This window comes from Dasypus novemcinctus, chromosome 21 (genome assembly GCF_030445035.2).
Source record: "Dasypus novemcinctus isolate mDasNov1 chromosome 21, mDasNov1.1.hap2, whole genome shotgun sequence".
NCBI classification, from domain to species: domain Eukaryota; kingdom Metazoa; phylum Chordata; class Mammalia; order Cingulata; family Dasypodidae; genus Dasypus; species Dasypus novemcinctus.
The window spans coordinates 65,827,292-65,843,371 of NC_080693.1; the positions used below are offsets into that span (position 1 = coordinate 65,827,292).

Genomic DNA, 16,080 nt, shown 5'->3' on the forward strand with positions numbered 1-16,080 from the left:
AAAAAGGGAGACAAGCAAAAACACAGAAGAACATGCAATGAATGGACACAGAGAGCAGACAGCAAGCAAGCTGCAAGGGGGGGAGGGGAAATAAATACAGACAGAAGAACACACAGCAAATGGACACAGAGCAGACAGCATGTAAAAAGCCATGGGGGTAGGGTGGGGAATGTTAATTAAATGAATGTTTAAAATAAATCTGGGTAAAAATTAATAAAAGTAAAAATAATGAAGCAATATAAGTATGTGAAATAAATCAAAACATAGTTGGTATTTTGAAAGGGTAAAAACAAAAAAATCAAGACTGGGAAACAGATGTGGCTCAACAGATAGAGCATCTGCCTACCATAAAGGAAGTCCAAGGGTTCAATACCCAGGGCCTCCTGGCTTGTGTGGTGAGCTGGCACACACACTGTGCTGCTGCGCAGGAGTGCCAGCCCACGCAGGGATGCCACCACGTAAGTGTGCCCCCCATGCAAAGAGTGCGCCCTTCAAGGAGAGCTGCCCTGTACGAAACCGCAGCCTGCCCAGGGGTGGTGCCACACACACAGAGAGCTGATACAGCAAGATGACACCTAAGAAACACAGATCCCCAGTGCTGCCTGATGAGAATCCAAGCAGACACAGAAGAACACACAGCGAATGGACACAGAGAGCAGACAACAGGGAGGAGAGGAAATAAATAAATAAATTTTTTTTAAAAAATCAAGACCAAAAATTATACACTTTTAAAGAGAATGAAAGTATCTAGAATGGGGGGGGGGGGGTTGACTTAAAAGATAACAATAAAAATAAATAAAAATAGAAAATAAGCAATAAGAGATAGATAATTTAAAAGGAAGTTGCCAAAATTAAAGAGGCTCATATGATAGGGATAAAAATGTCAAATGTGCTAAACCAAAGCAGCATGAACCAGAGCAAAGTGCCCCATTCAAAGGCCCAAAAACTCTAAATAATGAGTTATATTTAAAATAAGCAGATATTTTCAATGAAGAGGCGCACAGAGTTCAAGGAAATGATAGTTTCCAGTAGGCTCTGTGGAGCTGAAGCAGCAGCTCCTGGCCCCGGGCTTTTGGGGCGCAGGGGGACGTGCTGCTCATAGTCTGGGCCCTGGTGGGACTCGGCCCCTGGGAGAGCCACCCTCCGAATGCACAGCCTGGGGCCAGGGTGGACGCGCAGAGTGGAGGCGCCCGCCCCCACGCCCAGGGAGACGCGTTCAGCTCAGAGCTGGGGTGGTCAGGGCCCAGCGGCCAAAGCTGGTTTTGCTGTGCAGTGGCCGCCAGTTGGACACCCCTTTGTCTCTCTAGGCCTCATTTCCCTCACCAGGAATGCCCCCCGCCTTGTTTGGGCCTTCCCTGTCCATTAAAAAATGGTCAGACTTGTAGGCATTGATTTTCTAACGCCGTGGAAAGAGCTCTTGGCTGGGAAACCCGCCTTACCCACTGGGTTTGAAGACCGGCCGAGGTGATATCGATGAATTAGAAGCGCACGTTGGCAGGGATGGGGCGCAAGACGGGGCTGGGCATTTGGGTGGCTGGGGGTGGGGGGAGGCCGAGATCCTGTCTGCCGTGAGCCGGGGGAGGGAGCACCTCCCCCTCCCGGGCCCCCTCCACCCCCCAGCCCTCCCGGCACTCACCCGGGTCCCCCAGCTGGACATCGCCGTCCTCACCAACCGCCTTCCTTCCGCAGGTGAGCCTTGAACCGGGATGGCTGAGCCACGCCAGGATTTCGACACGATGGACGACCACCCTGGGGCGTACGGGATGGGGGAGAGGAAAGACGTGCCCTCCCAGGGGGGCTACACCCTGCTGCAAGACCACGAGGCAGACACGGGCCACGGCCTGAAAGGTTAGTGGGCGCCTTGGGGAGCACGGCCAGCCCAGCTGCTGTGGAACGGGTTGCAGGGAGGGTTTGCACAGATTTTTAAGGGAGTTTCATTGTGTTGGATTGACAGTAGCATGAAACCTCAAAATGTGAGATTATTTGAAAATTTGCCCTTCCAAAGCAGAGTTTGCCAAATGAGTAAATGTAGTGGAACAAAGAGTACAGGGGGCTTGTCACCCTAATAAATCCTGGGGTTCCCTTGAGCCTTTAGCCACATTTGTTAACCTATAAATCAGCAGTACCATCCACATGCAAAATAAATGGCTGTCTACCTTGTTTTTATCTTTCTTAAATCGGGCCTGCCTGGCCCTTATTTGGTGAGAGTTGGGCAGCTCTGGGATTCTTAATGTGCCCACATTAATAAACTGCATTGATCTCTAACTGTTCTGTAACAGCCTGTTGGCCACCCTGGCTTGGCCCCCTCGCCTCCCTTCTGAAGGGCTGTTTCATTTTGCTGTCTGACTCCCTAGTGCAGGAGCCCGTGGAGCCACAGGGCCCTCTCCCACGCCTGAGAAGGGCATGGTCTCTGCCCTTCAGACCCACATCTAAGGACCAAAAGTGGCAAACAACTGGCTTTTCTCTTTTAGCACAAAAAATATTAAAACTCCTTGCAGCTTGGGATGTGGGGTGATGGATGGACACTGTGGAGCTCCAAGGGAGGTGGTGGCCTTTTCTTGGAACATCTATCCAGAAGAGTCTTTGGAGGAGGTGGTGGGGTCAGCAGGGAGGTCCCCAGAGTCTGGGAAGCGGGGACTGCCAGCTGCCCTGCACGAGGAGCCACCCTCCTGACCTTGAGAGGTGTCAAGGGCACCTTGCAGGGCTCCTTGTTTCAAAGGCTGCTTTCTGTGTCTTTAAACGGGGAGCATGATGGATTAAGAGGAGTTTGGGAGTTAGAAAAGTGGGTTCCAAGTTGGAGGGAGGTGAAGTGGGCACCTCTTCCCAGGGAGGTCTAGGTGAGGGGATTGAGGAGGAGAATCATGCTCCAGCCAAGCCCAAATCAGCCCAGTCAGCCCCAACTTGCCCTGCCAGCTGCCAGGTACCAGGAGTGGTACCAGGAGTGGTAAGAAATGTGCTTTTTTTTTTTTAAAGATTTTTATTTATTTATTTCTCTCCCCTCCCCCCCCCACCCTGGTTGTCTGTTCTCTGTGTCTATTTGCTGCGTCTTCTTTGTCCACTTCTGTTGTTGTCGGCGGCACGGGAATTTGTGTTTCTTTTTGCTGCCTCATCTTGTTGTGTCAGCTCTCCATGTGTGCGGCACCATTCCTAGGCAGGCTGCACTTTCTTTCGTGCTGGGCGGCTCTCCTTACGGGGTGCACTCCTTGCATGTGGGGCTCCCCTACGCGGGGGACACCCCTGCATGGCAGGGCACTCCTTGTGTGCATCAGCACTAAGCATGGGCCAGCTGCACATGGGTCAAGGAGGCCCGGGGTTTGAACCGCGGCCCTCCCATGTGGTAGACGGACGCCCTAACCACTGGGCCAAGTCCACCCAAGACATGTGCTTTTTGATCTTTCCCAGGCGGTAGCTTCGATCAAGCCAATGATGCTAAATTTCATCTCCCCACTGAGGGAGCAGAGGAGCTCTGAATTAGGAAATCCGTATTAACCCCTCTCAGTCCCTTCCTTCCTCTGTGCCTTCCCTATCCCTTTTTTCTTCTCACACTTTCTCTCTCCTTTTCCTTCTCTCCCTCTCTTTCTCCCCTTGTCTTTTCTTCTTCCTCCTCCCCAGCCCCCCACAGTCCCTCCCTGCTTTCTCACCCAGACACCCAAGGTGTGTTAAGGAAGGGTGGGCAGCGCTGTGGCCTCAACCCCAAAAGGTTTGCCTTGACTCCACCCCCCCCCAGGTAGATTAGGATCAGGGGCGTGTCTTGCTTCTTTCCCTGACAGAAGCCCAGGCCCACAGGAGGATGCATGTCTGTCTCAGTCATTAGTAGTAGCATGGCTTTTATTTCAAGGGTCCTAACTTGATGATAACGTATATGGCCACTACTTACAAGGGAAGTACTTTTTTTAAAAAAAATTATTTTTTTATGGTACCCAGCCAGGGGACTGAACCCGGGACCTCCCGTGTAGGAACCAGGTGCTCAGCTGCTTGAGCCACATCTCCTCCCCATTGGAAGTATCTTTAAATGACATTTCAGGCCTTTTCCTGCACCTTGACCATTGACAAAGGGCTTTCACCACCGTCTTGAATGTTCCTTACAACAACCAGGAAGTGGGCAGGGCAGATATTAGCTGCCCCAGTTTGCAGATGACAAGCGGAGTTTCTGGGAGTGGAGACTTCTCTAAGATTACAGAGCTGGAACAAGGTGCTGCTAGGTCAGAACTGTGTCTCTAGCTCCACCGGGCTGTGTTTGTCCCTTGTCACTCTTTCAAACACGTCCTCTTAGGATTTCAGTAATTAAACTCTCAGGGGTGCAATCCAAGTTAGAATTGCAGTGTACTGAATTCTGCCCTGTGTGAATTGTGCTGATGAAAAATGACAATGTATTTAGAGCAGGGTAGCCTAGTTAAAAATTTAAATTAAGAAAATATACATTCTATCCTGGCTATCCATATACAAAAGAATCTCACACCTTGTACAAAAACAAACTCAGAACAGATCAAATACCTAAATGTAAGAACTAGGGCCATAAAACTCCTAGAAGAAAATGTAGGGAAGTGTTTTCAAGATATTGTGGTAGGCAATGGTTTCCTAGACTTGACAGTCAAAGCACAAGCAATAAAAGAAAAAATAGATAAATGGGACCTCCTCAAAATTAAAATCTTTTGTGCATCGAAGGACTTTGTCAAGGAAATGAAAAGACAGCCTATCAGTGGGAGAAAATATTTGAAAACCACATATCCGATAATGATTTAATACTCAGAATATATAAAGAAACTTAGGGGAAGTGGTTATGGCTCAAGTGATAAGGCTTCCGCCTACCATATGGGAGGACCCAGGTTTGATCTCTGGGTCCTCCTGGTAAAAAAAAAAAAAAAAAAGCATGCCCGCAAGGCAAGCCAGTGCCCACGCAAGTGAGTCACGCAGCAAGATGATGACACAACAAAAGAAAAACAAAGAGGAGAGTCGAGTTGAGGTGTAAACAGAAACCAGGAATTGAGGTGAAACAGGTGACAGGGAACCTCTCTCCACATCAGAGGTCCCCAGGATCAAATCCTGGTGAATCCTAGAGGAGAAAAATGAGAAGACAAAAAGAGAAATAGATACAGAAGATCACACAGAGAATGGACACAGCAAAAAACCAGCAGGGCAGCGGGGAGGGGGAAGGAGAAAAAAAAAACAATAAAAAAACAAGTGGTAAGCACCTGCTTCCCATATGGGAAGTCACAGGTTCGGGTCCCAGGCCCTCCTAAAAAAAACAAAACATCAAACAAACAAACAAACAACAACAAGCAAAACAAACGAAAAATCCAGCTCAGGGGAGCCAATTTGGCTCAGTGGTGGAGTGTCAGCTTCCCACTTATGAGGTCCCCAGGTTCAGTCCCCGGCTCTGGTACCTAGGAAGGAAGGAAGAAAGGAGGGAGGGAGGGAGATGGCGAGGGAGGGAAGGAGGGATCTTACAGCTCAACAATAAAAAGGCAGACAACCCAATTTAAAAATGGGCAAAACAGGGAAGCAGACTTGGCCCAATGGATAGGGTGTCTGCCTACCACATGGGAGGTCCAAAGTTCAAACCCCGGGCCTCCTTGACCCATGTGGAGCTGGCCCACGCACAGTGTTGATGCGCGCAAAGAGTGCCCTGCCACGCAGGGGTGTCCCCCGCATAGGGGAGCCCCACGCGCAAGAAGTGCGCCCCGTAAGGAGAGATGCCCAGCGCGAAAGAAAGTCCAGCCTACCCAGGAGTGGCACCGTATACATGGAGAGCTGAGGCAGCAAGATGGCGCAACAAAAAAAGAGACACAGATTCCTAGGCTGCTGTTGGGAATGGAAGCGGACACAGAAGAACATGCAGCGAATGGACACAGAGAGCAGACAACTGGGGTGGGGGGAGGGGAGATAAATTTTAAAAAATAAAATCTTAAAAAAAAATGGGCAAAAGACTTGAATAGATATTTCTTCAAAGAGGAACTACAGATGGCTAACAAGCACATGAAAAAGATGCTTAACATCACTGGCATTAGAGAAATGCAAATCAAAACTACAATGAGATGTGTCATTTCACACCTACTGGAATGGCCATAATTAAAAAACAGAAAATCTACAAGTGTTGGAGATGATATGGAGAAATAGGAGTAGTCATTCATTGCTGGTGGGAATGTAAAATGATGCAGCCACTATGGAACACAGCTTGGCTGTCTTCATCAGGAAGCTAAGTATGGGAGTACCAAATGACCTGGCAATCCCACTACTAGGTATCTACCCAAAGAACTGAAAGCAGGGACTCAAGCAGATATTTGCACACCAATGTTCATAGTGGCATTATTCACAATTGCCAAAAGATGGCAGCAACCCAAGTGTCCCTCAGCAAATGAATGGATAAACAAAATGGGATATATATAAAATGGAATATTATTTAGCTGTAAAAAAGGATTGAAGTCCTGATGCATGTGACAACATGGATGAACTTTGAGGACATTATGTTGAGTGAAATAAGACACAAAAGGACAAATATTGTATGATTTCACTGTTATGATCTAATTATAAGAAGCAAACTCCTAGAGTTAGAATATAGGTTACTAGGAGATAGATTGGAGCTAGAGAATGGGGAGTTGATATGTAACTTGTATGGAATTTCTATTTAGGCTGATGGAAAAGGTTTGGAAATGGATGGTGATGATGGTAGCACATTATTGTGAGCGTAATCAACAGCACCAAACTATATAGGTGAATGTGGTTAAATGTGGAAACTTTAGGATATATATATATATAAACAGAATAAAAATTAAAAGATAAAACATAGGACTGTGCCACACAGTGAACCCTGTTATAGATGATGAACTGTAGTGAATAGTACAAGAATGTTCTTTCATGAATTATAGCAAATTGTATATTACAAATATAAGGCAATAATAAAAGGGTGGTATATGGGGAAAAATACAACTAATGTAAATAATGGATGATAGAACTATTTGAATAATCTTTCATCAGTTGTAACAAAGGTAACTACTATTTTTTAAAAGCACATTTTTTTATAAAGTGCTCTCATCAGTAGTAACAAATGTATCTCACCAATGCATGCTGTTGGTGATGGGGTAGTATATGTGGATCCTGTGTTTTATGCATGATTGTTTTGTAAACTTACAATTTCTGTAATAAAATATATATATTATATGTTCTACAAAATAACTGACCAGTCACTCTTCAAATGAAAGACAGAGGCAGACCAGGGGGTCCATCCCAGATCAGAGGAGGCTAAGGAGACTCGAGGCTTAAATGCCATGTCGGATCTTGGGACGTGGGTGAAATTTAAATAAGGACTGTAGATTAGCTAATGGTACATATCAAGGTTGATTTCCTGGGTTTGATCATCAAACTAAAGCAATGTAAGGTGTTAACATTTAGGGAACCTGGGTAAAGGGTATCAGGGAACTCTTTGTGCTTTTTTCACAACTTTTTTTGTTGTAAAATTTTTTTCTGAAAATATTTCAAAATAAAACAACTTAAGAAAAAACATTATATACATAATGCTGCAACAAATGTTCCAAAATATAAGATAAGGGAAACTGGGTGTGAGTATACAGTAATTCTTGGTACCATCTCCTCAATTGTTCTGTAAACCTAAAACTAAAAGTTCATTGAAAAAAATACCAGAAAAAGTGTTTTTGCCACCCTTATTTTTGAAGGAGAAACTAAATTTAATTTGTAAAGAACTAAGTTTACCAAATTATTTTGTTTCAGTGTTGTCTCAAGTATATTTCCTAAAACTATTCAATTCTTTAATATATAACATGACTAGAATTCCATGCTAAAATATATGTGATATGGATATATTATGCAAATTTCAAATTGCTAACCTTATTGAAAATGCTATCAAAGGAAAGCATTTTAAAATCATTTGTTTACCAAAAAAGAAAAGAGAAGAAAGAAAAAAGAATTCCCAAGAAGGTAGGTCCTAAGAGATTTTCCTAATTCTCATCAAGTCCTTGCTACTGGGAATTTAGAATGAGTTGAGTTGTTTTACATGAGGAGTGATGGCATTTGACTTGGCAGAAGGAGTCATCTTTACTGGCAACATTTCAGATAAATGACAGATTATTTGAGATGATAACAAGAAACTACCTATAAAATAGAAAAAGGTATATAAGTAGATGCTAAAAGTTAGGATAGGATTGTACACAGAAAGCTATAAAATGGGTGAAAGTTGGTTAACTTATAATGCACTCTAATGAATAAAAATGGGTGTTGATGGTTAACTTGTTAGAGCTTCCAGATGAGACATCGAAAAGAGGCCCTCCTCGTTCTTCCTTCCCTCCCAGGAGTTTAACAAGGAAAATGCAAATGAGGAGGATGGCAGGGCTGGGTGGGGGAGAGGCGTTTAGAGGGCCCTGTCTGCTTGGGGCATCCTCCTCATGCCCGTACACTCCTGCGCCTGCCAGTCAAGACTGTTTAATAAGAAGACTCGAAGACAGTTTGCATGATGCTTCTTCCAACACCTTCTTGAGGCAGTTTGCAGGTGTTCTTTCCTGTCTCTCTGCAAGCTCCAGGACCAGGGAGCTGGGTGTCTGCTGAAGCTTGTTTCCAATTAGCCAGTCTTACGCTGGATGGGTGCGGCCAGGGCTGGGTGGCGGCCAGGGAGTGCCTTTTGGCAAAGGATGTGGGTGTCTGATCTTGCAGGCACTTGAACACCATTTGCCTTTTTCATCTTTGAATTCAGCTTCATGCACAGAACCAACCCCCACCCATCCTGGAACTGACTCTTATGCTGCCCCCAGCCCAGACAAAGAGGCTTTCATGGAGCCTCCTGGAGCCTCCTGAGGTCCCCGCTGCTGCTCTGCACTTCTAGGTGTGATGGGGACCCTGGGAGATGAGAGCCGGTGGCAGGTCCGCGTCTGCCCAGGATGCAGCCCATGTCCCTTTCAGATGAGCGTTCCCTGTTCTCTTGTGGTTCTTCTTCCTCGCAGGCATTTTCCGCATCTGCTTTACCCACTCTTCTGCCTTCCCTTGCCCTTCATCCCTTGGTGCCCCAGGGCTGGGTCCTCTGCCTACAATCACTTGCACTGGAATCTTCCCCAGCCTCATGGCTGTGGCTTTGCCCAGACATGGATGGCACCTGTTCATGAATCGCACCTCTGGACACCTGTCCCCGGCCGACCACGCCCAAAACCTTACAAGTCAGAGCGGAGCTCAGTGCTCACTGCCCTGGTTTCTCCCTCACATCCGTGAGGCCACCATCAGCTAGTTGGCCAATGGCCTGGTCAGTCCTTTGTCACACCCTCACACAGCACGCGGAGGTCCCACATTCTGCTTCACCCCCATCCAACCTCTTCACCACAAACTTCGATTTTTTTTAAAAAATTATTGTGGTAACCTATATACAAGACATTTTCCCATTTTAGCCACTGTACTAGTCAGCCAAAGGGTGCTGATGCAAAGTACCAGAAATATGTTGGCTTTTATAAAGGGTATTTATTTGGGGTAGAAGCTTACAGTCACAAGGTCATAAAGAGTCCACCTCAAGTTACTGTAAGAGGTATTTCCTCACCCAAAGTCTGTTGCCACGTGTTGAAGCAAGATGGCGGCAGTGTCTGCGAGGGTTCAGCCTTCCTCTTCCCTCTTAAGGCTCCATGGCCCCAGCTGCTTCTATCTCAGCTGTATGCTGGAAGAGGGCTTGTCTCTCTTCCTCTGGGGCTCGTTTCTTTCTGGGCTCAGCTGCTCTGGTCTCCTCCCGAGGTCAGCTGTAAATTATCAGCTCCTCTCTCTTCCTGGGGCCACAGGATCCTCTGTATATCTTCGTGCATCTACTTCCACGTGAGAGTCTGGTCAGCCCACCAAGGCAGCTGGGACTCAATACTGAGTCATACTATAATGACGTGGTTGAATCAAAGCCCTAATCGTCATGTGATTTAATCAGACATCTCAGCTGAATCTCATACAGTCAAAGCATTATCATGCCCAGAGGGACCAGACGAGTTTTCAAACATAATCCCAAACTGCCACAACCACTCTTGTGTGAACAATTCAGTGGCATCCATCACTTTCACTGTGTGCTACCTTCACTGCCACCATCACCAAAACCTGTCATCACCCCAGACAGGAACCCTGTTCCCATGAAGCGTAGTATCTGCCCCCTCGTCCAGCCCCTGGCATCCTCTCATCTACTTTCTGTCTGTGAGACAGGTGCTGTCTCGGCACGGCTTTTCCAGGCCTCGTGGGGAGTGCGTGATGGGCAGGGCAGCCCGTGTGTGGAGGAGGTGGGGTGGTGGGGGTTTGAGGGGGGGAGCTCGGGCAGGGGTGCTGGTGGGAGGGCTGCAGGGGGAAGCGGGGCTTGAGCGGGATCGTGACGGGGAGGTGGGACTTCCTGAGCTGCGGATGGGGTGGGAGGTGGTCCAGGTGGGAGAAAGAGCATCTCTTTGGATCCAGGAAGATCTCAAACCTGTCTGAGGGTCCTGAGAAGATGGTTTTGAGACTAAAATGCCAAGAGAATGGTGTGTAAAAAATAAAATTTTAAAAACACATAGAAGTTGAAGTACAGGTAGGGGAGGCAGGTGGAGGGGCAGGGGTGGGGTTGGTTTCTGGCAAGGCCAGTGAGAGCTGCCGGAGTTCCCGCAGGCACGTGGACCCAGGCCCGGGTGCAGAACAGGCTTAGGGGTGGGCTGGAGGGGCTCTGCGCCGAGACGCAGGGTGGCCCCCGTGGGGAGCCTGGTTTCTCAGAGGGGGTGAAGGAGCCTGACGCGGCCCGCTTTGGGGGGGGGGCACGAGGGGCATCGCTCACCAACCCGCATCCTCGCGTCGGGGCTGGACCGACCCTTCCTGGTCTCCTCGCCCTGCCCTCCCGTCGTTCTACAGAAGCTCTGCCCCTGGGGAATGTGTTTGTGTATATATGAAAGGCGCCCCAGATGTCAAGGGTATCAACAAGATAGGGGTTTATTTCTCCCACACAAAGTCGTGCGGTGGGCAGGCAGGCCTGGCGGGAGGCCTCTCCTGGGCATGGGTGGAGGCTGGCACCCAGGCCCCTCCTGCCACCCCGCTGTCGGGAGCGCATGCTTCCGTCTTCCAGGCGTCTCGTGGTTCAGAGGCCACGGGAAAGGAGGAGCGGGTGGTGGGCACCAAGCGCGCTCCTCTGGGCAGAGCTGGCCCCTGTGCAGCTGCTTCCTGCCCGGCCTGTCCAGCAACCTCCTCTGACGTCTCCTCGGCCTCCCCAGCCTGCACAGGAGGCAGGAAGGTGTGGCCTTTAGCTGTCCAGCTCTGTCCCGAGGCAGATCGGTTCTCCATTCCCAAGGAGAGCAGGAAGCAGGAGTGCGGGGCAGCTGTTTGCAATTTCCAGGCGCTTAATGGGGTGTTAACCCCAGCCGGCTGTGCTGGCAAGGTGAGCCTTGACTTACCCTCCGATGGCCAGAGCGCATCTGTCCAGGCAGGCCAGTGGTCAGCGCCCTGCACGGGAGCTCTCGGACCGCCCCCGTGATGTCTCCATCTCGTTGCCACCTCCACTATAGGCACTTCGAGAAATACGTTCTGATGAGGGAGCAGCGCTTTCCTGGGCCCCTCACCCCCAGCTGCAGCAGTAATCACAGCACTCAGTGAGGGCCCCTCACAGGCCAGGCTCGGTGCTCAGTGTTTGAACAAGCTCTAAGCTGCTTCCTGCGCACAGCAGCCTTGTGGTAGAATGGAACTACTACCATGCCCATTTTACAGGGAGAGGAAACTGAGGGTGAGGGAGGCTGGCCTGGAGTCACACAGCTTAAAATAAAAAAGTGTTGACCTTCTAGATTTTAAGACCTTGGCTCACCAGGTCCTGAGATACTGAGTGAAGCATTGATAACCCCCTAAAATGACCAAGGCGGGTCAATTCCTGATAGGAGGTACCGCAGGGGAGGGGACAGGTCAGTACTTGCAGGCAGAGGAGGCAGATTTCCTCATTTCTAGAAAGCAAACCCTAGCCACTTTACCAAGGATCTTTGTGGTAGAGGGAGTGGTTGTTGGTCACTTTGGCCATTTGGGCTTCTGAAAGTACAGCTTTCAGTAGGAAACCGTAGCTGACTTTTCATACATAACAGTATTGATGAGCGATACTTGAGTATCTTTCTGTGCAGGGACCTGAGTGAAATCCAGACATGCTTCAAATGTCCATGTAAAAGCAGGCACTGTGCCTGCCCTGAGCAGATGCCTTTTCAAAGGAAAGAGCTGGAGCTCTGAATGTTTTCCCAGTGTCCGTTTGCCATTAATTAATGGCAGTGATCTCTGGTTATTATTTCCAGTGAAGAAAGACAAAGCAGCAGGTTCCCATGTGGCTCAGCTTCCTGGTATCAGTTTAACAGCCTCTGGCTCTGCTGGAACCACTAGCAGATGAAAAGGGCATTTTCTCTCTCCCCCACCTGCATCTTTGCCTGATGGCCCCCGTGTGGGGACACAGGCCTGATGGGGTGGGGAGGGACCAGTCCCTTTGTGGTTTTACCATGCAGCCAACAGTTCCACCTATCTAGATTCCAAGTTGGGTGATGTTCAGAAGAAAAAGACCCTGCTCCCAAGATCCTCCTGAGGCCCAAAGAGGGAGTGGGGAGAGGCAGCTATTCTGAGGGCTCATTGTGTATGTTCCAGAGTCTCCCCTGCAGACCCCTGCCGATGACGGATCTGAGGAACTGGGCTCTGAAACCTCTGAAGCTAAGAGCACTCCAACGGCTGAAGGTGGGGCCTCCCCGCTCCCATTGCTTCATCCAGACAGCTCGTGCGTGCCTCCAGCCTGTGCTTAGCCATGCTTGGAACCCCTGTGTGCCACCCTTCCTGGCTGCGTTGGCTGCTCCCCTGCCATCTCCCACAAGAGATCTGCTTGTGATGCTGTGCAGGATGGGGGTAAGACCCCAGGATGCTGGAGGAATCTCCTACTTAGAGGCATGGCTTGCGGGTGCCAGTGTGTGCAGCCTTCATGTCTGCTTTGGAGCCAGTGCCCTTGAGGGGGCTGGGATCTGTGGCTGAGCAGGCCCCAAGTACAGCTCTGTACCTGTCGTCCTCCTACACCCCTTCAGAACCCCCCACCGTGCTCTTCTTTCATGGGCTACCCAGTCCCAGAGCGGCAGTTTGGCTGAGGAAGGGGCAGGTCAGTGCATGTCTCCCAGCCCAGTCTCTGAGGGCTGCTCTTTCTTGGTATCCTTCGTGTCTTAGGTTCTGAACTTGGTCTGGGCCTCTGGCCTTTGGCCACAGTGTTTGTTCCTTTTAACTTCTCCTCTCCTAACGTTTGGTGTCTGGGTCATTTTAAAGCTTCTCATGCACTTCCTGAAGCATTCCTCAGCTCTGATTTTGACCATCTTCCCTTGCTTCCCATCTGAATCAGTCAAGACTGAGTTTGGCTGCAGGTATGAAAAAAAACTAACTAACCAGGGCATTTATGTGAAGAGGTTTATTTGTCTCACATAAAAAGATGTCTGACTTGGGCAGAATCTCCCCAGTGTCGTGGGTGCTCTTCTGTCTTTAACTCCTGCCATCCTTGGTTGGTTGGATTGTTGCCTCATGGTTGCAAGATGGCTGCTACACTTCCAGGCATCCCATCTACCTCTGAAGCAGGAAGAAGTAGCAAAGCAATGTGGCCTTTTTGGCCACTGACAATCAAATGAATCAAATGAATCCCCTTTTTATTAGGAAAGCAAAATTTGTCTGAAAGCCCAACTTGGCAGACTTCCAATGATTTATGGTCCAGAACTGGATCTCATGGCTACCCTTGGCCACAGAGGAGACTGGAACATTGAGCATTGTGCTTTTCAGCCTCGTTAACAGAAGAAATCAAAGGAGAAGGGAGTTGAGAATGACTTTTGAGTTACAAATTCATCTGCTCCTTGCATCTCTCCCTCTTCCCTGAGAAAGTTCAAGGTCCCATTCTTGGCACTTCTCTGGCCCTGCCCATTACACTGGATGCTGTGTCACAGAGTGAGAGTCTAGTCCGGCATCTCCCCAAGTTTCCATCTCTGGATTAATTCAGAAAGTGGCTATCAAGCGCCTGCCATTGCTTGGTTTTAAGGTGTGTCCCTGGAGGATGTAGCAGGCGTGGCCCTTACCCCCAGGGTTTTCAGCCTGGTGAGGAGAATATCCAGGCCAAATCCCGTCATTCTCCTTCTCAGAGCAGGTAAGGCAAGGTGTTTCCTGCTGATCTTGTTAGGACAGTTTCGCAAGTGACCTACGGTCCTGAGAAGTCCTGCAGTGCTGTTGCCTGATCTCATGCCAGCCTCCCCGACCACAGTTCTTGGTGCCACTCCCAGCATTACTCTGAAAGAAGGCTCTTCCAACAAGCTTGCTGTACTCCAGAGCCTGAAAATGTGCGGGCCCCAAGAGCTTCCGCTGTCACCCCCTAGGGAAGGGGGCACCGCTGGAGCTGTGCCGGCTGCCCTGCCCGCACCTGAGTCAACCGCAGGTAAAATGGACTTCACTGAACTCAACCGACTTGGGCTCCTGGAAAGCTCTCAACGCTGACGACTCCTTCTGTTTGCCAGCCGCGGTCTGGGAGGGTGCCAGGGCATTGCTCGGGGCGGAATGCCAATTTGGAAGAGTTTCACCTTTGATGAGAGACTGACAGCAACTCCTGGTGGGAGCATTTGAGCTTCCTGCCTCTGCTCAGGAGGCGGCCCATCCTCAGGCCGGCTGGCAAGGAGCCGCCTCCGGGCGGACCGGCCTGTGCTCTGCGGGCAGGGGCCTCTGCTCTGCAAACGTGGGTCATGGGCTCGGGAGGGGGCGGTCAGAGCTGAAAGCGGCCTTGGAGGCGGCCTGGAGGCGGCCTTCCCGCTTTGCCGATGAGGACGCCTCACGCCTCACAGGCAGCCGCCTCGGCCTCAACTCTTGTCTTCCTGCACTGCCTTGAGACGCAAACACTTGTCAACCATCGTCTGGTTTGCAATACTTCTTCCTGAAAAATGCGTGGGGCCATCCGCAGCAGCTCGGCGGGGGCTGTGGCGGGCTGGCCGGCGGCTGGGAAGGGCCCTGCGGGAGCCGCCGCGCCGCCGCGGGATGCTGGCGCGCTTCCCGGGCGCGTCGCTGGCGGGCGGCGGCCGCGCTGCGTGGTGTGGCTGCTTTGCATGCGGCGCGTCCTTCCTTGCCCTGCCGGCCCTGCTCGCGCTCGACGCCAGGGGGCGCGCCGGGCCCCGCCGCTGAGGGCTTTCTTGGCGGTTTCCAGACGTCACCGCGCCCCTAGTGGACGAGAGCGCACCCAGCGAGCAGGCGGCCGCTCAGCCCCGCGCGGACATCCCAGAAGGAACCACAGGTGAGGTGACTCCCAGGCGAAGGGCCCCGGCCCGGCGCCCCTGCCCGAGGGGGGCGCGCTGGGACTCTACGCCGTCCGAGCGAGGCTTCCAGGAATCTGGGTGCGGGGCCTTCTGGACCCTTCTCTCCTTGTCTCCTACTGCGCGTCGGCTCCGGGCAGTCCTCTCCACCGGGCAGGGCTGACGGGGGCAGGGCCCCGCCTCCTTCACGCCTGCCCCAGTGCCCTCCGCCTGCCCTGTGCCCTGTGGCAGGGACGCCTTCCAGGGGCGCTCCACCGCCAGGGGCGCTCCACCGCCAGGGGCGCTCCACCGCCAGGGGCGCTCCACCGCCAGGGGCGCTCCACCGCCAGGGGCGCTCCACCGCCAGGGGCGCCCTGCAGGTCTTACCTGGGCGCTCCCCGAGGAGTTCAGAAGTGTGAGCTAGCATGCGTCTCCAGGATTGTGCCACCTTTTCAACCGTATCTGCACGGAACAGGCATGGCCAGACGGTCCTCAGCGCGGGCGACCGGGAGGAGGTCAGGCAGGGCGCCGTCGGGCGACGGGCTCTGGCCGCGCTGCCCCGGGGCTGCGGGCGCGGGGGAAGCGCCGGGGGCGGCCCGCACAGCCGCGCGCTCTGCGCCCCTTCCTTCACGGCCTCTTTCCTGGGCTTTAGGGAAAGGTTCGGAGGGTGCTCGGGGGCTCCACAGGAGGCAGGAGGGTGAGGGGCGGGACTTCACCAGCGGTGGCGAGCTGGGGATGTCCCCAAGCAGATGTCCTTTCCTTCCTAAGGACGGTGCTCCCTGCGGCCCCTCCTCGCGGCTCCATGCGGAGGCTCCCGCTGGGAGCCCGAGCAGCGCGGCCGCCTTCGCAGCACGTT

At 51.2% G+C, this 16,080-nt stretch overlaps 1 protein-coding gene across 7 annotated transcripts in view; it reads left to right on the forward strand.

The window, feature by feature from the left end:
* MAPT (microtubule associated protein tau) overlaps nt 1-16,080 on the forward strand; it is a 114,842-nt gene that overhangs the window by 55,567 nt on the left and 43,195 nt on the right. For all 7 annotated transcript variants that reach the window (XM_058284453.1, XM_058284457.1, XM_058284441.2 and 4 more), the window contains exons 2-4: nt 1,690-1,848; nt 12,583-12,669; nt 15,140-15,226. In XM_058284453.1, coding sequence (XP_058140436.1) covers nt 1,707-1,848; nt 12,583-12,669; nt 15,140-15,226 — 316 coding nt within the window. In that variant the 5' untranslated portion in view covers nt 1,690-1,706. The remainder of the gene's footprint in view (nt 1-1,689; nt 1,849-12,582; nt 12,670-15,139; nt 15,227-16,080) is intronic.